Source organism: Mirounga leonina, unplaced genomic scaffold (assembly GCF_011800145.1).
Source record: "Mirounga leonina isolate KUSES-001 unplaced genomic scaffold, KU_Mleo_1.0 Mir_129, whole genome shotgun sequence".
NCBI lineage: Eukaryota > Metazoa > Chordata > Mammalia > Carnivora > Phocidae > Mirounga > Mirounga leonina.
The window spans coordinates 204,872-225,963 of NW_023270323.1; the positions used below are offsets into that span (position 1 = coordinate 204,872).

At 40.1% G+C, this 21,092-nt stretch overlaps 1 protein-coding gene across 1 annotated transcript in view; it reads right to left on the minus strand.

Moving 5' to 3' along the window:
• METAP1 (methionyl aminopeptidase 1) overlaps positions 1-20,258 on the minus strand; it is a 68,178-nt gene extending 47,920 nt beyond the window's left edge. The window contains exon 1 of the mRNA XM_035004462.1: positions 20,079-20,258. Within this exon, the coding sequence (XP_034860353.1) occupies positions 20,079-20,192 (114 nt within the window). The 5' untranslated portion in view covers positions 20,193-20,258. The remainder of the gene's footprint in view (positions 1-20,078) is intronic.
• Positions 20,259-21,092: the final 834 nt, after the last annotated feature.

Consider the following 21,092-nt stretch of genomic DNA (forward strand, 5'->3'; position numbering starts at 1 on the left):
TTCATGTTGGTAAAATGCTACCTCTAAATAATAAAAATGAGCAAATACAGCCAGAATGTTATACAATATGGTTTCTTAATCCCTCCTGTTAGGCTATAAGCAAGTGCTTTCTTCTTCGTTTTCAAATAAAGAGGACAAAAAACGAAAAAACTGCCTGCTTACTCTAGAAGACCTACTAGACACAAGGAAAACAAAGGAACAGAGTAACATTAGGAAGTTCAGGAAAATGTCCTTTAAAGAAGATACAGGCCTGTTTTGTAAGTTCCAGAAATACTGTAACTAGCAACTCTACTGTCATATTGTGGTTTTGTAACTATTAAGACTTGGTTCTTTCTACTGTAAAACTTTCATCAAATAGAAGGATTAAGAGTTGCCAAAATCAATTACTGTTAAGTGAGTGTTCAACATATAAAAAGCATTCCTGAGACAGTTTACTGCATTTGAAAGTACTTGAGTCCAAACTACAGTGGTATTCCATGTAAAATTGCTATTCAATAGCTTTCACCACTACTGATTTCTGTAACTATCAAGTAATATCAAAATTACTTCTAACTAAAGGGCATTAAAAAACTGTCACCTATATGTGGTTTTAAATTAGAAGAAACAAATGCTTTATAACCTTAGAAAAGAAACTTTTCTCAAAATGTTGTTTTTCAAAAAAATCTTCCACAAATATTTAGCAGGATGCAGGAATCAGGGAATACTACACAAGAGAAAGTAAAAGCAAACCCCAGAATGATGTGAAATAGATCCCACCGACCCACCCCACCCCCCAAAAAAACTATACAACCTACTAATCCAGGTTGAAAAAGTCAGAAGACCTAAAAGAGACTTCTTACAGAAACATGAAAACAACTGACAGAATACCATGTATGTTTAAATATACTAAAAAGAGATTTACGAAACCAAAGGAAAGGTTGGGGTAAATTAAAAATAAGTATACAGACTGAGGGTTCTAGAGGGGAGGGGGTGGGGGGATGGGTTAGCCTGGTGATGGGTATTAAGGAGGGCACGTACTGAATGGAGCACTGGGTGTTATACGCAAACAGTGAATCATGGAACACTACATCAAAAACTAATGATGTAATGTATGGTGATTAACACAACAATAAAATTTAAAAAAATAAGTACACAGAGAGCTAAGTAAAGGATCTGTATGTGAAAGAAAAAGTAATCACAATATAATAATAATAGGTAACACATGTAATGCCTATTATGTGTCACTATTCTACTTTACAGATGTTAATTCTTAACAACCCTATGAGGAAGGTACTATTCATATATTCATTTCAGAGATGAAAACTGAAACACACAGATGATAAATGACTTGCCCAAGGTCACACCACTATTAGGTGGCAAGCATGCTATATGTCTGTTGTCAAAACCACTTATAAATCAGAAGATAAGCATATGGCAGACAAGGGGTAAAACAACCAAATCCTCTTCTTACATTCCAGGAAGCTTAGAGAGAAGGCCTGAGCCAAATCATCAGGACATAGCAATCATGTTATTTAGAGATATGGAATTAAATGCCAAAATAATCTGTTTAAAATGTTGAAATAAAGATAAGTTCTGCGAATGTAATGTACAAAATGATGACTAGAGTTGACAATACTCTATTGTGTATTTGAAAGCTGCTAAGAGCATAAATCCAAAAGTTCTCATCACAAGGAAAAAAAATTTGTAACTAGCGAGGTAATGGATATTAGCTAAACTTACTGTGGTAATCACATTGCAATATATACATATATCAAATCATTAAACTTGATATGCCTTAAACTTAAAGTTAAGTCAATTATTTCTCAGTAAAACTGGAAAAAAATGTTGAAATAAATTACATGGTATGAGGAATATAGAATATTTGACTATAATCATGTCTTTTCAAGAATCAAAACCATATTCCCTATAATGCACGGTGCATATAGTCTAAGTCTCATCTCCTACATTCAGTATTTTAAGTTGAATGCCATTTTCTAGCTCCATGAAGAATCCATCTATAAGACAAGTTGCTTTCTTATTCTGAGTTAAGACATTACACCAATTAATACAGAATTAGGACAACATATTTATACTTTCTGCTAACAGTGTGACTGAACAAGTTACTCTCCACCCCACAACTGAATATCCCAAGCGGCAAAACACACAGCCCACCTTTTCAAGCTTCTTCCCTGAGGGACATCACCCTTCTGGTGAACTAGGCTTGACAGACTGGCATCAAGAACAACAATGAGACTGACTGCCCCTTTCTTTCACATCGATCTTACCTCCATCCTAACACCTGTTGTATTCAGTGACTTACCCTCTTACTGGGAATATGTCTACACATTCATCATTATTTGATCGTTCCGAGATAATACTCAGAAGGTCATGTTATTTAGAAGACAGGACAACATCCAGAACCCAATCATCAAATCTTCCTGAATTTTAAGTAAACAAAGACTTCTTGCTTCTAATCGCAAATGCTTGCCATCTGGAGTGTGTCGGAGTTAAGTTCCAAACGTTTTTCCCTTTACCCCTCTTGATCAAGGAACTCTTGTTAAAAAGTAATCTAGAGCAGTCTTCAGTATTTAAAATAGAAAAAAAAGAGCGGCTCTGAGACAGGAGCAGGGAGCTGATACCATTCCCACTTGTGCCCAACTCTATAGCTATCTTTCAAAGCAATTAAGTTTAAGTAACAAGATGCCCTCCTCTCCTCCATCCAAACCTCACCTTTCTTCAAGAGTACAAAAGATAATAATAACTGACTTTAAATACAATCCGTCCCTCAGTGGGAATTGGCACTTCTAAACCCTTTAGCAATTACTGCCTCTACAATTCACTTCATCTATTCCATTGTGATCTCTACTGTTGATTCGATTCTCAGGTAAACTCTGGACAAACTAAAAGCAGTATAAATCTTTTAAAGGAACCGTATTTCAAAACCCTTCTACTCCATCCTCACTTCATGGTGGGCAGAGTAAAACAACCCAAAATAATATATAAAGACCAAATTTAAATACCTCTTAAGTATTCATATAAAATTATTTTTTCATATCTATTCTGAAGAGTCATAAGCTATCTAGTAATTACCAAGATTTAAAAATAATCATGCTTGATTTTACTTCGGTAAAGAACACTTTGAACAAGATTATGAACATACTCCTGGAAAAACACAACACACTTTACATATTTCAGACTACTTGGTATTCTAAAGAAGCTTACAATGCATTGGGGATCAACTCTGTCCCACTTAATTTTTCTCCCTACTGTATTTTCAATGTAGCTATCATTGACTAACATTTTGAAATTTCACACATTTATTGAAAAGTAGCTATCCAACTAGCCTTCTACTTTCCTCAGAGGATTTCAGAGTGCTTTATATTTGGTTCATGAAACACATCAAATCCCAACTTTTTAATAAGAGGACTGACTAATAGGATTATTCTCATTAAATAAACAGGGGAGCTATCTCACGGAACAGCATAATTAGCTAAAGACTTGTATTTCAAGATATATGAGGGTTCAAGTAAGGAACTAAAGTATAATAAACACCTCTCACCTGTATAAGGACACCCACCTTCCTCTTACTTGCTGAGGCCATAAAGCACCTGGTCATGGCCTTCAAGATCACTGAGGGCGTCAAGAATAACTTTTGATGGCTGAACAGTGTTCCTTCCCTAAACCACAATCTCCCTCTTTTTCTTCTCCCATTCATTACCAGACCAGGACCACCCCAAACCACCAGTGACTGACTACCCATTCAGACCTCTGAATGCTTAACTGGGCAATCTTTCCCTCCTCATCTCAGCAAAATGCACTAATGACCTAACTAAATTAGACTTAGAGTTCCCCAAACACACTTTCCCTTCCTTGCCACAACCTGGTCTATCTGCTGCTGACATTCCCCTTTACATCTCAGTTCTCAAAAGCTTTATCTCCCCCTTCAGGTCTATTTCAAATGCTACCTTCTCCATATAGTGTCCACACCAAACCTCATCCCACCCCCAAACCTAACAGGTCACATGTGCTTATTTGGTACTTGTGTGAGAGCACTTTGTCTCACTGCTTTATTCTCCACCTGTTTAATAGCACCAAAGCATTGTCTATTGATTCCCTATTATAACTAGTTGTAAATCTTGAGTTTTCACCCCAAGAGAACATATTTTTTGTTTAGCACCAACAAAAAGGTCTACCAGGTATAGGAGCTGATAGGAGATAGTGTGGTTCTTAGTCCCAGCTACATATTAGAATCCTCTGGAAAGCTTTTCTTTAAAAATATTCATGCTGTGTCCTACCTCAAATTTAATCAGAATCTCTGAGGACAGGTTATGAGGTGATTCTTATTTATTTCCAGGATTGTGAATCACTGGAGAGCAAAAAAGTACCAACAGGGTTAAGAGATTTGTGTTTCCATTTCGCTGCTAGAACAAGTCATTTCCTATTTTATTCTTCTTATCTAGTTAATCCCAACACCTCCCACCCTATTTTAGGCTCTACTGACCTGTCAAACTACCAAAACAGCTTTCCACTGGTCTCCCTACCTGGACCGTCTCTTGGTTTCAGTTCAGACTGTGATCTCAGGGTGGTGAGATTGAGCCTCATGTCAGGCTCCATGCTCAGCTCAGAGTCTGCTTTAGATTCTCTCCCCTCTCCCTCTGCCTGTCCCACTTGTGCTCTCTCTTTAAAATAAGTAAGTAAATCTTTAAAAAACAAAAAAAGATTATAGGATGCAGTTAAAACGAAGTTTATAGCTATAAATTCATATATTAAAAAGGAAGAAAGGGGGCATCTGGGTGGCTTAGTCAGTTAAGCAACAGAGTCTTGGTTTTGGCTGGGGCCACGATCTCAGGGTCAGGAGACTGAGCCTTCTATTGGGCTCTGTGCTCAGTGCAGAATCTGCTTGAGATTCTCTCTCTCCCTCTCCCTCTGCCCCTCCTCCCCTTCAAAAATGATAAATCTTTAAAAAACATTAAATTAAAAATAATAAAAAATTGAAAAGGAAAATAGATCTCAAATTAATAACACTAACTTTACACCTCAGAGAACTAAAAGAACAAACTAAATCTAAAGCTAACAGAAAAAAGGAAATGATAAAGATTACAAGAGATTAATAATACAGAAAAACAATGATGGGGGGCAGGGGGGGAAATCAACCCAACTAAGAGTTTAATTTTTTTAAAAGATCAACAAAAGTAATGAGCCCATAGCTAAATTAAGAAAAAAGAGAGAAGCCTCAATTCACAAAAAAGAGGGTAAATTCCCAGTGCATTCATTCTATGAAGCCAGGGCTACCCTGATACCAAAGCCAGACAAAAGACACCACAACAAAACTACAGACCAACATTCCTGATAAATACTGATGCAAAAATCCTCAACAAAATACTAGCACAACAAATTCAACAACACATTTAAAAAATTATACACCATGATGACATGGTTCCTGGAATTCAAGGATGGTTCAACATACAAAAAAATCATCTGATTAGCATTTAAAAATCACCACTACATTAACAGAATGAAGGACAAAAATCACAGTCTTCTCAATCGATGCAGGAAAAGCATTTGACAAGAGTCAACACTCTTTCATGATAAAAACACTTGTTAGGAACAGAAGAAACTACCTCAACATAATAAAAGCTGAAAGCTAACATCAGTCAATGGTGAAAGAGTGAAAACTTTTCCTCTAAGACCAGGAACAATACAAGGAGGCCCACTCTCACCACTTTTATTGACACAGTATTGGAATTCTTAGCAAGAGCAATTAAGCAAGAAAAATAAAAGGCATCCAACTAGAAAGGAAAAGCAAAATATCTTGGTTCACAAATGACATGATCTTGTATGTAGAAAACTTCTTAAAGATTCTAAAGTAAAAAACCATTAGAACTAATAAACAAAATCAGTAAAGTTGAAGGATACAAAATTAACATGCAACAATTGTGTTTCTATACACTAACAATGAGCAATCTGAAAAGGAAATTAAGAAAACAATTTCATTTACAACAGCATCAAAAAGAATACTTAGAAATAAATCTAATAAAGAAGGTGAGGGACTTATACCCCCAAAACTACAAAATGTTGCTAAAATAAATTAAAAGCAGCTACAAATGGAAAGCAGTCCCATGTTTATGGATTGAAAAACTTAACATTGTTAAAATGTCAGTACTACCCAAAGCAAACTACAGATTCAACACAATCACTATCAAAATCCCAAAGACTTATTTTGCAGAAATTCAAAAAATCATCCTAAAATTCATACGGAATCTAAAGGGTCCCCAAACAGCCAAAACAATTATTTTAAAAAGAACAACCTTAGAAGACTGACACTTTTTGATCTCAAACATACTACAAAGCTACAATAATCAAAACAGTATGGTACTGCCGTAAAGATAAATATAGAGACTACTGGAATAGAATGGAGTCTAGAAATAAACTCTCATATATAGAGACAGATGACCTTAGTAGAATGCCAAGACCACTCAATAAGGAAAGGACAGTCCCTTCAATAAATGGTGTTAAGGAAAACTAGATATCCACAAGCAAAAGACTGAAGTTAGACCTTTATCTTATACCATGCACAAAAATAAATTCAGAATGGGTTAAAGACCTAAACATAAGCCCCAAAACCATAAAACATAGGGGAAAAACTTCATGACATTAGATAAAATGATTTCTTGGATGTGACACTAAAAAGAACAGGTAACAAAAGCAAAAAATAAAGTGAGACTACATCAAACTTTAAGACTTTTTTTTTTTTAGGATTTTTATTTATTTGAGAGAGAGACAGAGTATGAGCAGGGGGAAGGGCAGAGGGAGAGGGAAAAGCAGGCTCCCCGCTGAGCAGAGCCCAACTCCGGGCTCGATCCCAGGACCCTGGGATCATGACCTAAACCAAAGGGAGACACTTAACTGAGCCACCCAGGTGCCCCAAACATTAAGACTTTTGTTCATCAAAGGACACAACTGACGTGAAAAGGCAACATCTGTACCATAGATACAGACAGTGGAATACCCTGCAGCCTTAAAATGGTAAGAAATCCTGTCACATGCTACACCGTGGATGAACCTTGAGGACATTATGTTAAGTGAAATAAGCCAGTTGCAGGGGTGCCTGGGTGGCTCAGTCAGTTAAGCCTTTGGCTCAGGTCATGATCCCAGGGTCCTGGGATCAAGCCCAGAGTTGGGCTCTCTGCTCATCAAGGAGCCTGCTTCTCCCTCTCCCTGCTGCTCCCCCCACCCCCGCCCCCTGGGTGGCTCAGTCAGTTGAATGACTGCCTTCGGCTCAGGTCATGATCCCCTGCTCTCTCTCTCTTCAGAGCCTGCTTCTCTCTTCCACCCCCCCCCCTTGTGCTCTCTCTCTGTCAAATAAATGGAAGGAAGGAAGGGAGGAAGGAAAGCCAGCCAGCCACAAAAGGACAAATACTATATGATTCCACAAGTATGAGGTATCTAAAATAGTCAAACTCATAGATAGAGAAAGTAGAATGGTGGTTATCAGGCTGGGAGAAGGGAGCAAAGGAGAATTCTTGTTTAATGGGTTTCAGTTCTACAAAATGAAAAATTTCAGGAGATCTGTTCCACAACAATGTAAATATACTTAATACTGAAACTACACTTACAAATGGTTACAGTGCTAAAGTTTATATGTTCTTTTACCACAATAAAAAAGACACACTTAAAACAAAAAGTTAAGTTTAAAACTGTAGAGCTGTATATAAGAGCAATGACCCCATTTTTGTTTTGAAAAAATAAAAACAGCTAACATTTAAGTGCATACTATATGCCAAGCTCTGATTTACCCACTTATTATGTATTAATGCTGTTAATCATACAACTCTAAAAGGTCAGTAATGCTATTACCATCCCATTTTACAGATGAGAAAACTGAGACACAGGTTACTGAGCATGTCAAAAAACACAAAGCCAGGGTTTTTTTGTTTTGGTGTGGGTTTTTTTTTTTTTTTTTAAGATTATTTATTTATTTGAGAGAGAGCGCGCACAAACGGGGGGTTGGGAGGAGCAGAGGGCGAGGGAGCAGACTCCCCACTGAGCAGGGAGCCCAATGTGGGGCTCAATCCCAGGACCCCGAGATCATGACCTGAACAGAAGGCAAATGCTTAACTCTCTGAGCCACCCAGGTGCCCCTAAAGATTTATTTGAGAGACAGAACACATGCACAAGTGCAGGGGCAGGGTGGGGGGCGGCAGACAGAGAATGAGGGAGAGAGAGAATCCTCAAGCAGACTTCCCACTGAGCGCAGAGCCCACTGTGGGACTTGATCCCAGGATCCTGGGATCATGACCTGAGCCAAAATCCAGAGTTGGCTACTTAACCAAGTGGGCCACCCAGGCAACCCCCAAAGTCAGGTTTTAAATGCAGGCCCTCTTGAGACACTATCCATGCTCTTAACCTCTATGCAGTACATACAGAAAAGTCTGGAAAGATAATAAACCAAACTATTAACATTCTCTTAGATTCTCTCTGATCGTGATGGAGTTTTCACTTCATACTCTTCTATTAAATTTATGAAAAGATTATGTACTGCTTTTTATAATGAAAAGCGAAAGGAGATATTGACATTTTCAAAAAGTATACTTAATGTAACAGCAAGGTCTCTATCCCTACTAACAATGACTTTATTTACTTGTATCTCTGGACTCAGACTCTCCACTACAGTAAAGCTACTCTATTTGCTATAACACACTTTTTCTGCTTTCTTCTCTGCTTCCATAAGCTATCCTTCCCCTGAAATATCCTCTCCTATACTCTAATGCACACCTTCTGATTTACCTCTTCACTTCTATTTTTGTAATTTATCAAAACCCAGTTCTTAACTCACCTCCTTCAGGAGGCCTTCCTGTCCTTACCTATACCATTTTTCACCTATTTAATATGCTAAAAAATTGCCCTATAGAGGCTTTATTTGTGTCCCTCGTAGAGCCATCAGCAAAGTTCCTTGAAGATGTTACTACTCCTTCTCCCACAGGCAAGGACACTCCAGGGGCATGAAATATACTTAGCACCGAAATCTAGATTTCTAAAGACTTTCCTACCAGAAACAAAAGCTCCTTAGAGATAGGACTGATTCCAGATCTGGATAGGGAAATTACAAGGTAAATCTGATTTGTCTTGCGCCAGAAGGCCAGGATGCAATCAGAGACTAATGCAGGAGGGTCAAAAGGATATAGAAGCCACTCTGAAAGTGGTATCACTGACTGAAACTGAGACAATCTGAACATCAAAAAGAGTAAGGATTGTAACTTATTTTAATGTTTAATGAAGGAAGGGGCACCTGGGTGGCTCGGTCAGTTAAATACCTGACTTGATTTTGGCTGGGGTTGTGATCGCAGAGTCATGAGATGGAGCCCCACTTCTGGCTCCCTGCTGGGCGTGGAATTCTGGTTGGGATTCTCTCTCCCTCTCCCTCTGTCCCTCCCCACTGCGCTCCCACACTCTCTTTCTCTCTTGGGGCAGGGGAATGAAGGGGAAAAAAATCCAAAGGTCCCTACACTGAAAAATGAGGAAACTAAACAAACATTTGTAATCACTGGAAGTGACCAATATATTACCATTACATGTCTGTTGAGTAGGAATATTACCATTTTTAGGTAGAACATAGTTTATTAACCAGTTGATGAGGAAGAACTTCCTTAGAGGGAAAAAGAAAAAATCAGCCAGTAAACGACAGAATGGGGTTAGAAGGGGAATCACTATTTGCAACCCCTATTGAAATAATCATCAGGCAAGGATCATCACGGATACTAAAACCACTTGGAGAAAGATCATTGAAGAAAAGCATATTCTCACCGTGCCAGAGTATCCCCCAGAGATTACTCAGTCATTGCAAAGTGAAAAATATATGTTTACAATGGCGATCTGGCAGCAACCTCTTTAACCAAATGATCAAATTTAGGAGTGGGACAACCAGGCATTCTGTGTCCCCTAATGTGATACACTACAAGGTACACAGCATCACCTATGAGTCTTTTCAAGTGAATCTTGACAGATCCTAGTTACGCCTTTGGACCTAATATCTGACTGAAGGAAAATACAGGGGATAAAAGAACTTAAAGACACTATGAGGAAATAATGAGATAATCAAGAATATATGACGTTCTGCAAGACAACTGACTAGTCTCTTTAAGAAGTCAGCATCAGGAGGGCGCCTGGGTGGCTCAGTTGGTTAAGCGACTGCCTTCGGCTCAGGTCATGATCCTGGAGTCCTGGGATCGAGTCCCGCATCGGGCTCCCCGCTCAGCGGGGAGTCTGCTTCTCCCTCTGACCCTCCCCCCTCTCATGCTCTCTCTCTCTATCTCATTCTCTCTCTCAAATAAATAAATTTTAAAAAAAAATTAAAAAAAAAAGAAGTCAGCATCAGGAAATAAAGATGAGAGGACTCTTCTAAATTAAAAGAGACTGAGAGACATGACAACTAAATGCTATTTGTGAGCTCTGATAAGATCTTAATTCCAAAAAACAACAAAAAGCAAAAGATACAACTATTAAAGATGCCTAGGGGATAACTGAAAAATCTGAATAGGATTGACTGTTAGATGATGTTAGGGAATTCTTGTCAATTTTCTTAAATGTAATCATGGCATTGTAATTAAGAAAGAAGAGTGTCCTTGTCATTAAAAGAGGCATGCTGAATATTTAACGGGTGTGGTGTCACGTTGTCTGTGACTTATTCTCAAATGTTTCAACAAATACACAAATGCAATACACACACAAGCAGACACAAAGCAAACAGGGCAAAATATTAATTTACGTGATGAGTATACTGCAATTAGTTATGAATATTCTTTAAACTTTTCCATGTTTGAAATTTTTCACAATAAAAAGCTAGGGAAATTTAATAAAGTTGTAAAATAAGGGGAAAAATAATTCCTTGTCTCTAACTTTCACTTAGCATCTCCTTGTAATTTATCTTTTTCTTAATTAAAGCATACTTCACATATAATATTAGTTTCAGGTGCACAACATCCTGATTCGATCACTTATCTTTATTTTTTTTTCACTTATCTTTTTTTAAAGTACTTCCTGTCTGTACAAGTAACCTTAAGTCCCTTGAGGACACTTAAATTATTACAGGTTTACAAATATACAAATAGCTCAATGGATGTTGTTATTCATAAGTAACACAAAAGACCAGTTTGATAAAAAACCAAAATGTCTGTTAATTTCAAGTCCTAGCTAGGATATGGAACAATACAAAGCTTTTGATGATAGGAGTATAACTACAATCACATTGGAAAACAATTTGGCACCATCAAAATAAAGCTTAACACATACATATCCTGACTCAAGAATTTTTCTGACGGGATATACATACCCAGGAGAAACTTTTGCACATAGGCATCAGGAGTTAGGTATAAGAATATTTAAAGCAGCACTGTTTACAAGAACAAAAACCTGGAACAACCCAAATTTCCATTAACAAAGAAATGAATAAACTATGATAGATGCATTCACTGGAATATCATAGAGCAACGAAAATGAACGAACTAGAGCTACACACATGAATGAATCTCAAGAACATAATGTTAAAGAAAGCAAGCTGCATAAGAATACTAGCAGTGATTTCATTTATAAAAATTTCAAAAACATCAAAAGTAAACAATGCATTATCTAAGGAATCAAACATATGGAAAAGCAAATGAATGATAAACACAAAATTCAGGATAAGTAGTTCCTCTTGTGTGAGGAACACACTGAAGCCTGCTGGTTTTACTACTAATGTTCTTTTTAAGAACTTAGATGCTAAGTATATAGGCATTTACTGTATCATTTTTTTTTAGATTCTATTAACGATTTACTATTATTCAAAATCTAATTTTTTTTAGATTCCATTAATGATTTACTATTACTCAAAATCTAATAACTGAGTAAAAAAAAGATAATAACTGACTTTAAGGTCAAAAACAATACTAAATTATTCACATAATAACTGCACTTACATTTCTCTGCATTTATTTAGTAGTGAACAATGCAAAGTTGTCAGTATTCAAATAGTCAAACCTATCAGGAGTACTAATTTGCAAAATAATGAGGAATAAAATAAATCCCCCCACCCAAAAAGCCATGCCCCATTTGAGGAAAAAAACAAACGCCATGCCATATCTAATGGCACTTACAGTTACCTATTTTACTGAATGATTTAAGCTCAAGCTTGATGAGTAAGACAAAGTAGCCTTCAGAATCTGATACAAAAGGTTGCCCTTTTGCACCTTTTATCAAGGTAGAATCATTACATAGAGGTTCATAATATGGAGAAGTCTCTGTTGCCTCTTACTTTATGATGATAAGGAAATTGCTAATGTCACAATTTCATTTATCTTTTATACCCTAACCACTAGAGGCCTGAGCCCATGACCCAAATAAATGCCACAGTAGCAGACCCCAGGGGACAGGGTTTTTAGGAATGCTTTCCAACAGACATGGCACAGCTCTAATGTATCAGGAAGAAGTCCCTACTGAACCTTGCAATAAAACAGAGAAGTCACTGGAGACAAAAACAGGAGAGAACTTGTTTTTAATGTAAGAACACTTTACTATGAGATCTACCCTCTTAACAAATGTAAGTATCAAATATAATTTCCCTTGTTGTAGGTACAATGTTGAATAGTGGATGTCTAGAGCCTATTCATCTTGTAGGACTCAAACTTTAAGCCTGCTGATTAGTAGCTCCCCATTTCTCCCCCCTCCCAGGCCATGGCAGCCACCATTATATTCTTCGATTCTATGAATTTGCCTATTTTAGATACCTCATGTAAGTAGAATCATGCAGTGTCTTTCTGTAACCAGCTTATTCCAGGCAGTATAATATGGCATATTGCAGAATTTCCTTCTTTTTTGAGTCTGTGTTGTATTCCACTGTGTGTATATATACCACATTTTGTTTATCCATTCACCCATCCATGGACATTCTGGTTGTTTCCACAACTTAGCCACTGTGAACAGTGCTATAAGAAGAGAACTTATTTGCAATGTATAATTCGAGGGAAGTTCCACAGGGTTCTTCTACCAGGTTCAACTACAGCTGCCAAACACATTGAGAAAAGAAGACCTAGCTTACAGAGTATGTTGAATTGCTCTTTATTCAAAGCCAGACACAAGACTGATACCAATCAAAGAAATCGAAATAAAAAGACACAATTGTTGAGCTAGGAGTACTACCTGCCCAAGCATAAGTAAGCAAATGCCTCATATCAAAACAGTGAGATCAGGAGAGGTTTGGGATCAAGCAGAAAGGGTAATAATCATATTTATACTCCATTGCATTAAACTTTACTATGCAGAGATTCATGGTGGTTGCTCTATAGAGTACGCCTGCCTATATTATTACATCTACTAAATGGGTTTGCTATTAATATCAGGGACAATTCCTCATTAGTACAGGAGTTACCACGCTATTGCTTCTCTCTTCTAACATCTAGAGCTAAGTATGTGCTTAGCTATGTGCTTATGTGTCTGTTATGTCACCCCTACCAAATTCACCAAGACGAAACTAAAAATTTTGTATGCTGGGACGCCTGGGTGGCTCAGTCGTTAAGCATCTGCCTTCAGCTCAGGTCATGATTCCAGGATCCTGAGATCGAGTCCGACATCGGGCTCCTTGCTCAGCGGGGAGCCTGCTTCTCCCTCTCCCCCTGCTTGTGCTCTCTCTGACAAATAAATAAAATCTTTAAAAAAATAAAAATAAAAATTTTGTATGCCAAACCTGAAAAAGATTCACCCCCCCCAAAAAAACTACTAAAACTTCTATCTACAAACTGTATGAACAATGTAAGATCACACTTACTTCCATCTCAAAAAAAAAGAGTTAAAGACTTGTTCACCTTTTGATTACCTACCAACCAAACGATGCTTGCTTTTTACAAGTTCTACTGGAATATAAATATAACTCATGCCAAAACCCCAGCATACCTGTTTATAATAATTTAAGCATGTCAATAAAAGGTATCTCCACTGACCACCACAATGTCCTCAAACCAACAATGGTCTTTTATAAGATCAATGAGCTTTCTAAGAAGCTATGACAGTTGTATCCAATCACCTAACTTACAGCAGTACCTAGTGATGGTGTGAGATAATGCGAGGAATTTAAAGATAATCCCTATAAATACAAAGTATAATACGGTAATATCTCCATCAGTGATGAAGATGAGTTCCAGAAACACCCTGCATTATCAGGAACTTTGTTATGGAAGGACAAAGAGTTTCAGAGGACACGGTCACATTTTAAAGATGCTATATGTTGGAAGAGCAATTCCTTCCTCAATTTCCAGCTGCAACCCCCAAGATGCCCAGCTACTCACTTTCTTCCTGGAGACCCAATTCATCACCTTACCTTGCCACTGCTTCTTTGAAAGAATCTACTGCAAGAATTTGTTCAGAATTTTCATAAACAGATGGAAGCAGGAATGGGTGTGGGGGGGATAGGCAAAATGGGTGAAGGGGAGTGGGAGATACAGGCTTCCAGTTTGGAATGAGTAAGTCACAGGAATAAAAGGCACAGCATAGGACATATAGTCAATGATATTGTAATAGTGTTGTATAGTGACAGATGGTAGCTACACTTGTGGTGAGCATAGCCTAAGGTAGAGAGATCGTGAATCACTCTGTTGTACACCTGAAACTAATGTAACATTGTGTGTCAACTATACTCAAACTAAAAAACTTAAAAAAAGTTCTAAATACTGTGAGAATTACTAAAATGTAACAGAGATACAAAGTAAGCAAATGCTATTAGAAAAATGACACTTGCTTGACACAGGATTGTCACAAACCTTCAATTTGTAAAAAACAGAGCATGTGTAAAGCACAATAAAATAGGTGTATATATGTGTGTGTGCATATACATATATAGGTATACCTACATATACATCCATTTCTAGCTTTTCTTTAATTTCTCTCAGCAATGATATGTATTTTTTAGTGTAGAGATCTTTCTTTGCTTTTATTAGATTTTTCCTAGTTGTTTGATTCCCTTGGGTGCGTGCTCGCTTCGGCAGCACATATACTAAAACTGGAATGATTTCCTTGGGTGCTACTGTAAGTAACATCTTTTATAATTTTATTTTTCAATAGCTTTATGGACAAACAAAAATTGTTTTTGTAATAAAAACAAAAATAAAATTTTCATAAACAAATGATACTTCTCCCTAAACATTGTTAAACCTTCCTTATAATTGGGACACCTGGGTGGCTCAGTCGGTTAAGCATCTGCCTTCAGCTCAGGTCATGATCCCAGGGTCCTGGGATGGAGTACGGCATCAGACTCCTTGCTCCACGGGGAACCTGCTTCTCCCTCTGCCTGCCGTTCCCCCTGCTTGGGTGTGCGTGCTCTCCCGTGCGCTCTCTCTGACAAATAAATAAATAAAATCTTAAAAAAAAAAAAAACCCTTTCTTATAACTAAGTGTAATAAATAGTATTAGACATGAGACCACATGCATAATAAAACCACTGAACATTGTGCTAAGTATTTTGCATGCTCTCTTATCCACCGTCCCCTCAACTCCATGAAGAGGATACACTATTAGCCTTCTACTACAAATTTTTTTTTTGAGATTCTGCTATACTTTATTACTACAAATTTAAGAGAGATCTTGGCCAAGGACCTGGTAGCAAAGATTTAACCCCAGGTCAGACTATAAACCCAGTCTCCTTCCATTCATACTATACTCTTTTAAGTTCTTATATTTTATAAATGGTTACAAATCACTCAGGTCCTTCTCAGCTGATCCTTTAACTACAAACAAGATAGCACCTGCCCTGGACTATTTACTAAGGGCTTGAATGCTCTTTGCTTTCCTTCTCAGGCCTTTCACCTCTTAAGTTAAGAAACTGAGTGCCTACAGTGTACAAGGTAGAGAAAATGAAAATATGTAAAGCACAGCCTCCATCCTCAAAATATTCTTACAGACTCCTAGGAACTAGGTGTAAACTACTATACTACTATTAAAACTAGTAAGATAGAAAAGTAGGGATCCGAAGGGGTACGTGCACCCCGATGGTTATAGCAGCAATGTCCACAATAGCCAAACTGTGGAAAGAGCCAAGATGTCCATCGACAGATGAATGGATAAAGAAGATGTGGTATATATATACAATGGAATATTATGCAGCCATCAAAAGGAATGAGATCTTGCCATTTGCAACGACGTGGATGGAACTGGAGGGTATTATGTTGAGTGAAATAAGTCAAAAAGAGAAAGACATGTATCATATGATCTCACTGATATGAGGAATTCTTAATCACAGGAAACAAACTGAGTGTTGTTGGAGTGGGGGGAGGGGTGGGAGGGATGGGGTGACTGGGTGATAGACACTGGGGAGGGTATGTGCTCTGGTAAGCGTTGTGAATTGTGCAAGACTGTTGAATCTCAGATCTGTACCTCTGAAACAAATAATGCAATATATGTTAAGAAAAAAAAAAGAAGAAGAAGAAGAAGAAGGTAGCGGGAGGGGAAGAATGAAGCAGGGGAAATTGGAGGGGTAGACGAACCATGAGAGACGATGGACTCTGAAAAACAAACAGGGTTCTAGAGGGGAGGGGGGTGGGAGGATGGGTTAGCCTGGTGGTGGGTATTGAGGAGGGCACATTCTGCATGGAGCACTGGGTGTTGTGCACAAACAATGAATCATGGAACACTTCATCTAAAACTAATGATGTAATGTATGGGGATTAACATAAGAATAAAAAAAAAAAAGAATGGACACTTCTATAAGGAAATACCATCAAACATCAGAAAACCTCAATTTTCAAGTAAAAGGGATTTTACTCATATAAAGAACCAAAACTTTACTTAAAATTAAACATCTTAGAGGCACCTGGCTGGCTTAGTTAGAAGAGCATGCAACTCTTGATCTCAGGGTTGTGAGTTCGAGCCCCACATTAGATGCAGAGATTACTAAAAAAAAAAAAAGCTTAAAAAATAAATTAAGCATCTTAGATAAAAATATTTTCTACCTTAAGCATAAAACACAGCATAATACTAAAAATACCTAACACTGAGAGGCGCCTGGGTAGCTCAGTCGGTTGGGCATCCGACTCTTTATTTTGGCTCTGATGGTGATTTCAGGGTCCTGAGACTGGGCCACGCGACAGGCTCCCCACTTAGTGGGGAGTCTGCTTGAGATTCTCTCCCTCTCCCTCAACACCCCCCCCCCCAATAGCATGTGCACTCTCTCTCAAATATTTTTTTTAAATGTTTAAAAAAAACCTTAAGGGTGCCTGGGTGGCTCAGTTGGTTAAGCAACTGCCTTCAGCTCAGTTCATGATCCTGGAGTCCCGGGATCGAGTCCCACATCGGGCTCCCTGCTCAGCGGGGAGTCTGCTTCTCCCTCTGACCCTCCTCCCTCTCATGCTCTCTGTCTCTCATTCTCTCTCTCGCAAATAAATAAAAAATTAAAAAAAAAAAAACTAAAAAAAAAAGACCTAGGGACGCCTGGGTGGCTCAGTCGGTTAAGCTTCTGCCTTCGGCTCAGGTCATGATCCCAGGGTCCTGGGATCGAGTCCCGCATCGGGCTCCCTGCTCCGCGGGGAGCCTGCTTCTCCCTCTGCCTCTGTCTCTCTCTCTGTCTCTCATGAATAAATAAATAAAATCTTAAAAAAAAAAAAAAAAAAGACCTAACATCAATTAGTTTTACTAACGTGCAAAGTGTTTTACATACACTTAGTATTTAGTATTCACCAAAACCCTGTACTATCAATGGCCCCATTTTAAAAGGATGTAACATAAAACAGAGAAGTCAAGTTATTTGCCCAAAATCACACAGCTGGTAAATGATGGAGTCATGATTCAAATGCAGCGCATACCTCTATCCAGCCTTGTGATACATTTATCACTGATTCAAACATTCAGTGCCCACCTATTGCATGCATAGCATTATGTTGAGAAATGAGAGGGCAGTGAACAAGATAGCTTATTCATGAACCTCACCTTCTGATTTAAAAACAAATAAGAAAATTAATGAGTTAATTACAGATTGTATAAAATATTCTAAAGGACATCAAGAAGGTGTTGTGAGGAAGTAACTGGGGAAGGCTTACCTCTGTTATGGCCTCTTATAGTTTTGTTCTCAGACTGTTCCCACACAAGCTGGCCAGACAGCCAGGCTGGGGACCAGAGAAGCAGGCAGACAGAAGACAGACCACTCCTAGTGAAGATGATCAGAGCAGTGGCGAGGAGAAGCCCTAGTGTCATGTTTTCACGAATGTGTTGGCATTTTTCCACAAATCCTAAGGAGACAATGTTCTTTCTACTGAATAATACCATGCCTAAGAAGAGAATATCACCTGTGTCTGATGAATATGGTTTCACAGTAGATTTTCAAAATCTCCACAGGTAAGTGTCTGTACGTATTAACTCATTTAGCATTACAAAATGCAACCTAATTTTAAACTCAACGTAAAACACATTATTCCACTCATGGTACACAATTTCCAAAAGCAAATTATTGGGTTTTTCGTTTTAAATCCAGGTCCCACACAGGCTTCAACAAATTAAAATTTGGAAATTACTTCAAAGAAACAAAAAGACTCATACCAGGTTTAGCATGCTGAGTAGTCCCAATGCTATTTTTAGAAAGAGCAACACTTCTCATGTGCAACTTTTTCCAAATGATACTAACAAGGTCAAGGATCATATCCTATCTAAAAACAAGACCTATACAAATAGCTAGGATCTCTTATACTGCCTTATGTACAAGTGCTGTGACCTGAAGGATTTATTTGTATTTTACATACGTCTTTATGTTTACATACTTTATATTTAAAATATTCATATTACTTATATATACTATTCTTATGTATTTGTTTTCATTCCATTCATTTATATTTTTCGTATGGCAGCGTTGCATTGTACTGACAGCCTTTAAAAAAAAAATGCTTCACGTTTTACCAGCATTCCACATTCAATGGATAATTTGAGCTCCAGAACAACCTTGTGAAATATGTAAGAGTATCATCTTCCCCTCTGCACAGTGGTAGGATTGGAGCTCAGAAAGGTTAGGTAACTTTTGGCTAGTTCAAGATTGCACAGTACTTGGCAAAGGCAGGGCCCTGACCAGGCCTTCAGATTCTTTGTTCATGCTCTTCTCCCCACAGGACGCTACTAATTTAATACCTGAACTTTCATGTGTCTCTCTCTCCAACAAACCTGGACTGTAACTAAGAGCCCTACTACTGCTGCCCTGCCAATACTCGGAGCGTCCAAATGCAACCGGAACACTAGTCCTTTTCAGTAAACATAAAACACGAGCACCCGTTTCAGTCAGGACCCCATTCAGTGCTGGGTTTGCTCCACTGCACAAAACTTACTAAAATACACCCCGGCCTTAAAGCATGGCCCTTAATGGAACTGACTTTTTCACTCAGTGGGAAATTCTGTAAATGAAGACGGTGACTCATAGCGCTAACTTATGGTTCTCTAAATTAGTAATTTTGGATGCCAAAGCAAAAGAATGAATTACAGATCCCTATCCATCCCCAAGCCCAAAGTTGCTTAAGTGTCAAAGCGCGGTAGTAAAACACAAGATGAGAGGTGAGGCTGCAGCTAGCATTCCCCCTCTCTGCGACCCCGGGCAACCCACTCCTCAAAAACCCAGCGGGTCTCTTCCGACCCCCAATCCCGCCGGGACCAGAGTGACTGACTACCCAGCCCCGCAACACCCCGCGATCACGACCAGAGTCCTGCCGGGAGCTGCGGCTGTGGGGACACGCACGGCTGAGGCTGCCCCCTCCCCGGGCCGTCCCCAGCTGTCTCCGGTAGCCCGCACACCTGGCAGCCCCAGCAAGGGCAGAGGATGCGCGGCGGGAACCCGCCCCTAAACGCGGCGCCCGAGGACCGCCGGGCCACCCGGGACAAGTCCGCTTCCGCCCCCAGCCCACATGGCCGCGGGAAGACGCGCCCGCGTCCGAGGGGCCCAGGATCCCCGGAGGCGGGAGGGGGCGACGGGGCTGCGGCCAGGGGGAGGAGGAAGCGCGGCCGGCCCGGGAGTGGAAGAGGAGGAGCGTGTCCCGACCGGCCGCGAGGGCAGGCGGAGAGGGGAGGAAGTCCGCTGGCAGCGGCAGCGCCGTGGGGGAGCAGGCGTCTACCTGGGAGCAGAAGTACGAGCCCTGGATGCCCAGCTTGATGCAGGTGGGACACTGGAGCTTGGCCTCGCTGCTGCAGCCGTCCGTCTCGCACACCCGCGTCTCCACGGCCGCCATGCTGCCTGGCTGCTGGAGGAGCGCCTCACCGAGGAAGAGGAGGAGGAGGAGGAGGGGGGAGGTGGAGGAGGAGGAGGAGGAGGAGGAGGTGGAGGAGGAGGAGGAGGAGGAGGGAGGGAGGGCAGAGGAGGGGACAGAGGCCGAGCCGGGGGAGGAGCTCGGCCCGCGGGGCCTGGGCGCGGAAGCAGGAGGAGCGCCGGGCCGGCCCAGACCACGCTGCGCGCCCCGCCCCGCCCCGCGCGCGCAGCTGGCGCCCCGCCCCGCGGCGTTCGCCCCGCCCCTGCCCGCGGCCCCCGCTTCCTGGCGCCAGGGGCGCACGTGGGGGCTTCGAGGGACCTGGCGGAGACCTCCGCCAGCTCCGCGCACTCTCGGGCGAGCACGACCTCTTGGCGGCGGGCGGAGAAAGCCAGGTGCGGCCGGCAGGGAGGGGCCCTCCTGTCTTGCGCTCTCTGTACCTGGAGAGACAGCGCCCTGGTCGTGCCTTACTGGATCGCAGGGTCTTGAGTGTCCCCCACACTCGCAGGAGGCTGGAAAGGGCGCGCTGCTGCTCTGCGTTGGTCACCCGGCAGCTCCTAGGAAAAGGAAAGTAATTCCCTTTTTAAAGTTCTGTTTCTCACGGATAGTGTCTGCTCTGAGGCCTAAGGACCACCATTCAGTCATTCACAAAAAGGGGAGCCAGAGAGCTGTCAGGAGGAGATGGGCTGAGATTTGAATCAGCCTTCCCTCGTGCCTGATTTTTTTTTTCACACAACCCCCCATTCACAATGTACAATGCTAGTAATAGTAACACTACAACTACTAGATATCCGATAAAACAATTTTGTACTATTCCAGTCGATTATTTAAAAGGTGAGTAGGGAAGAATTGTATTAATCTTGAATCATCAGGGTTGAAAGGAGC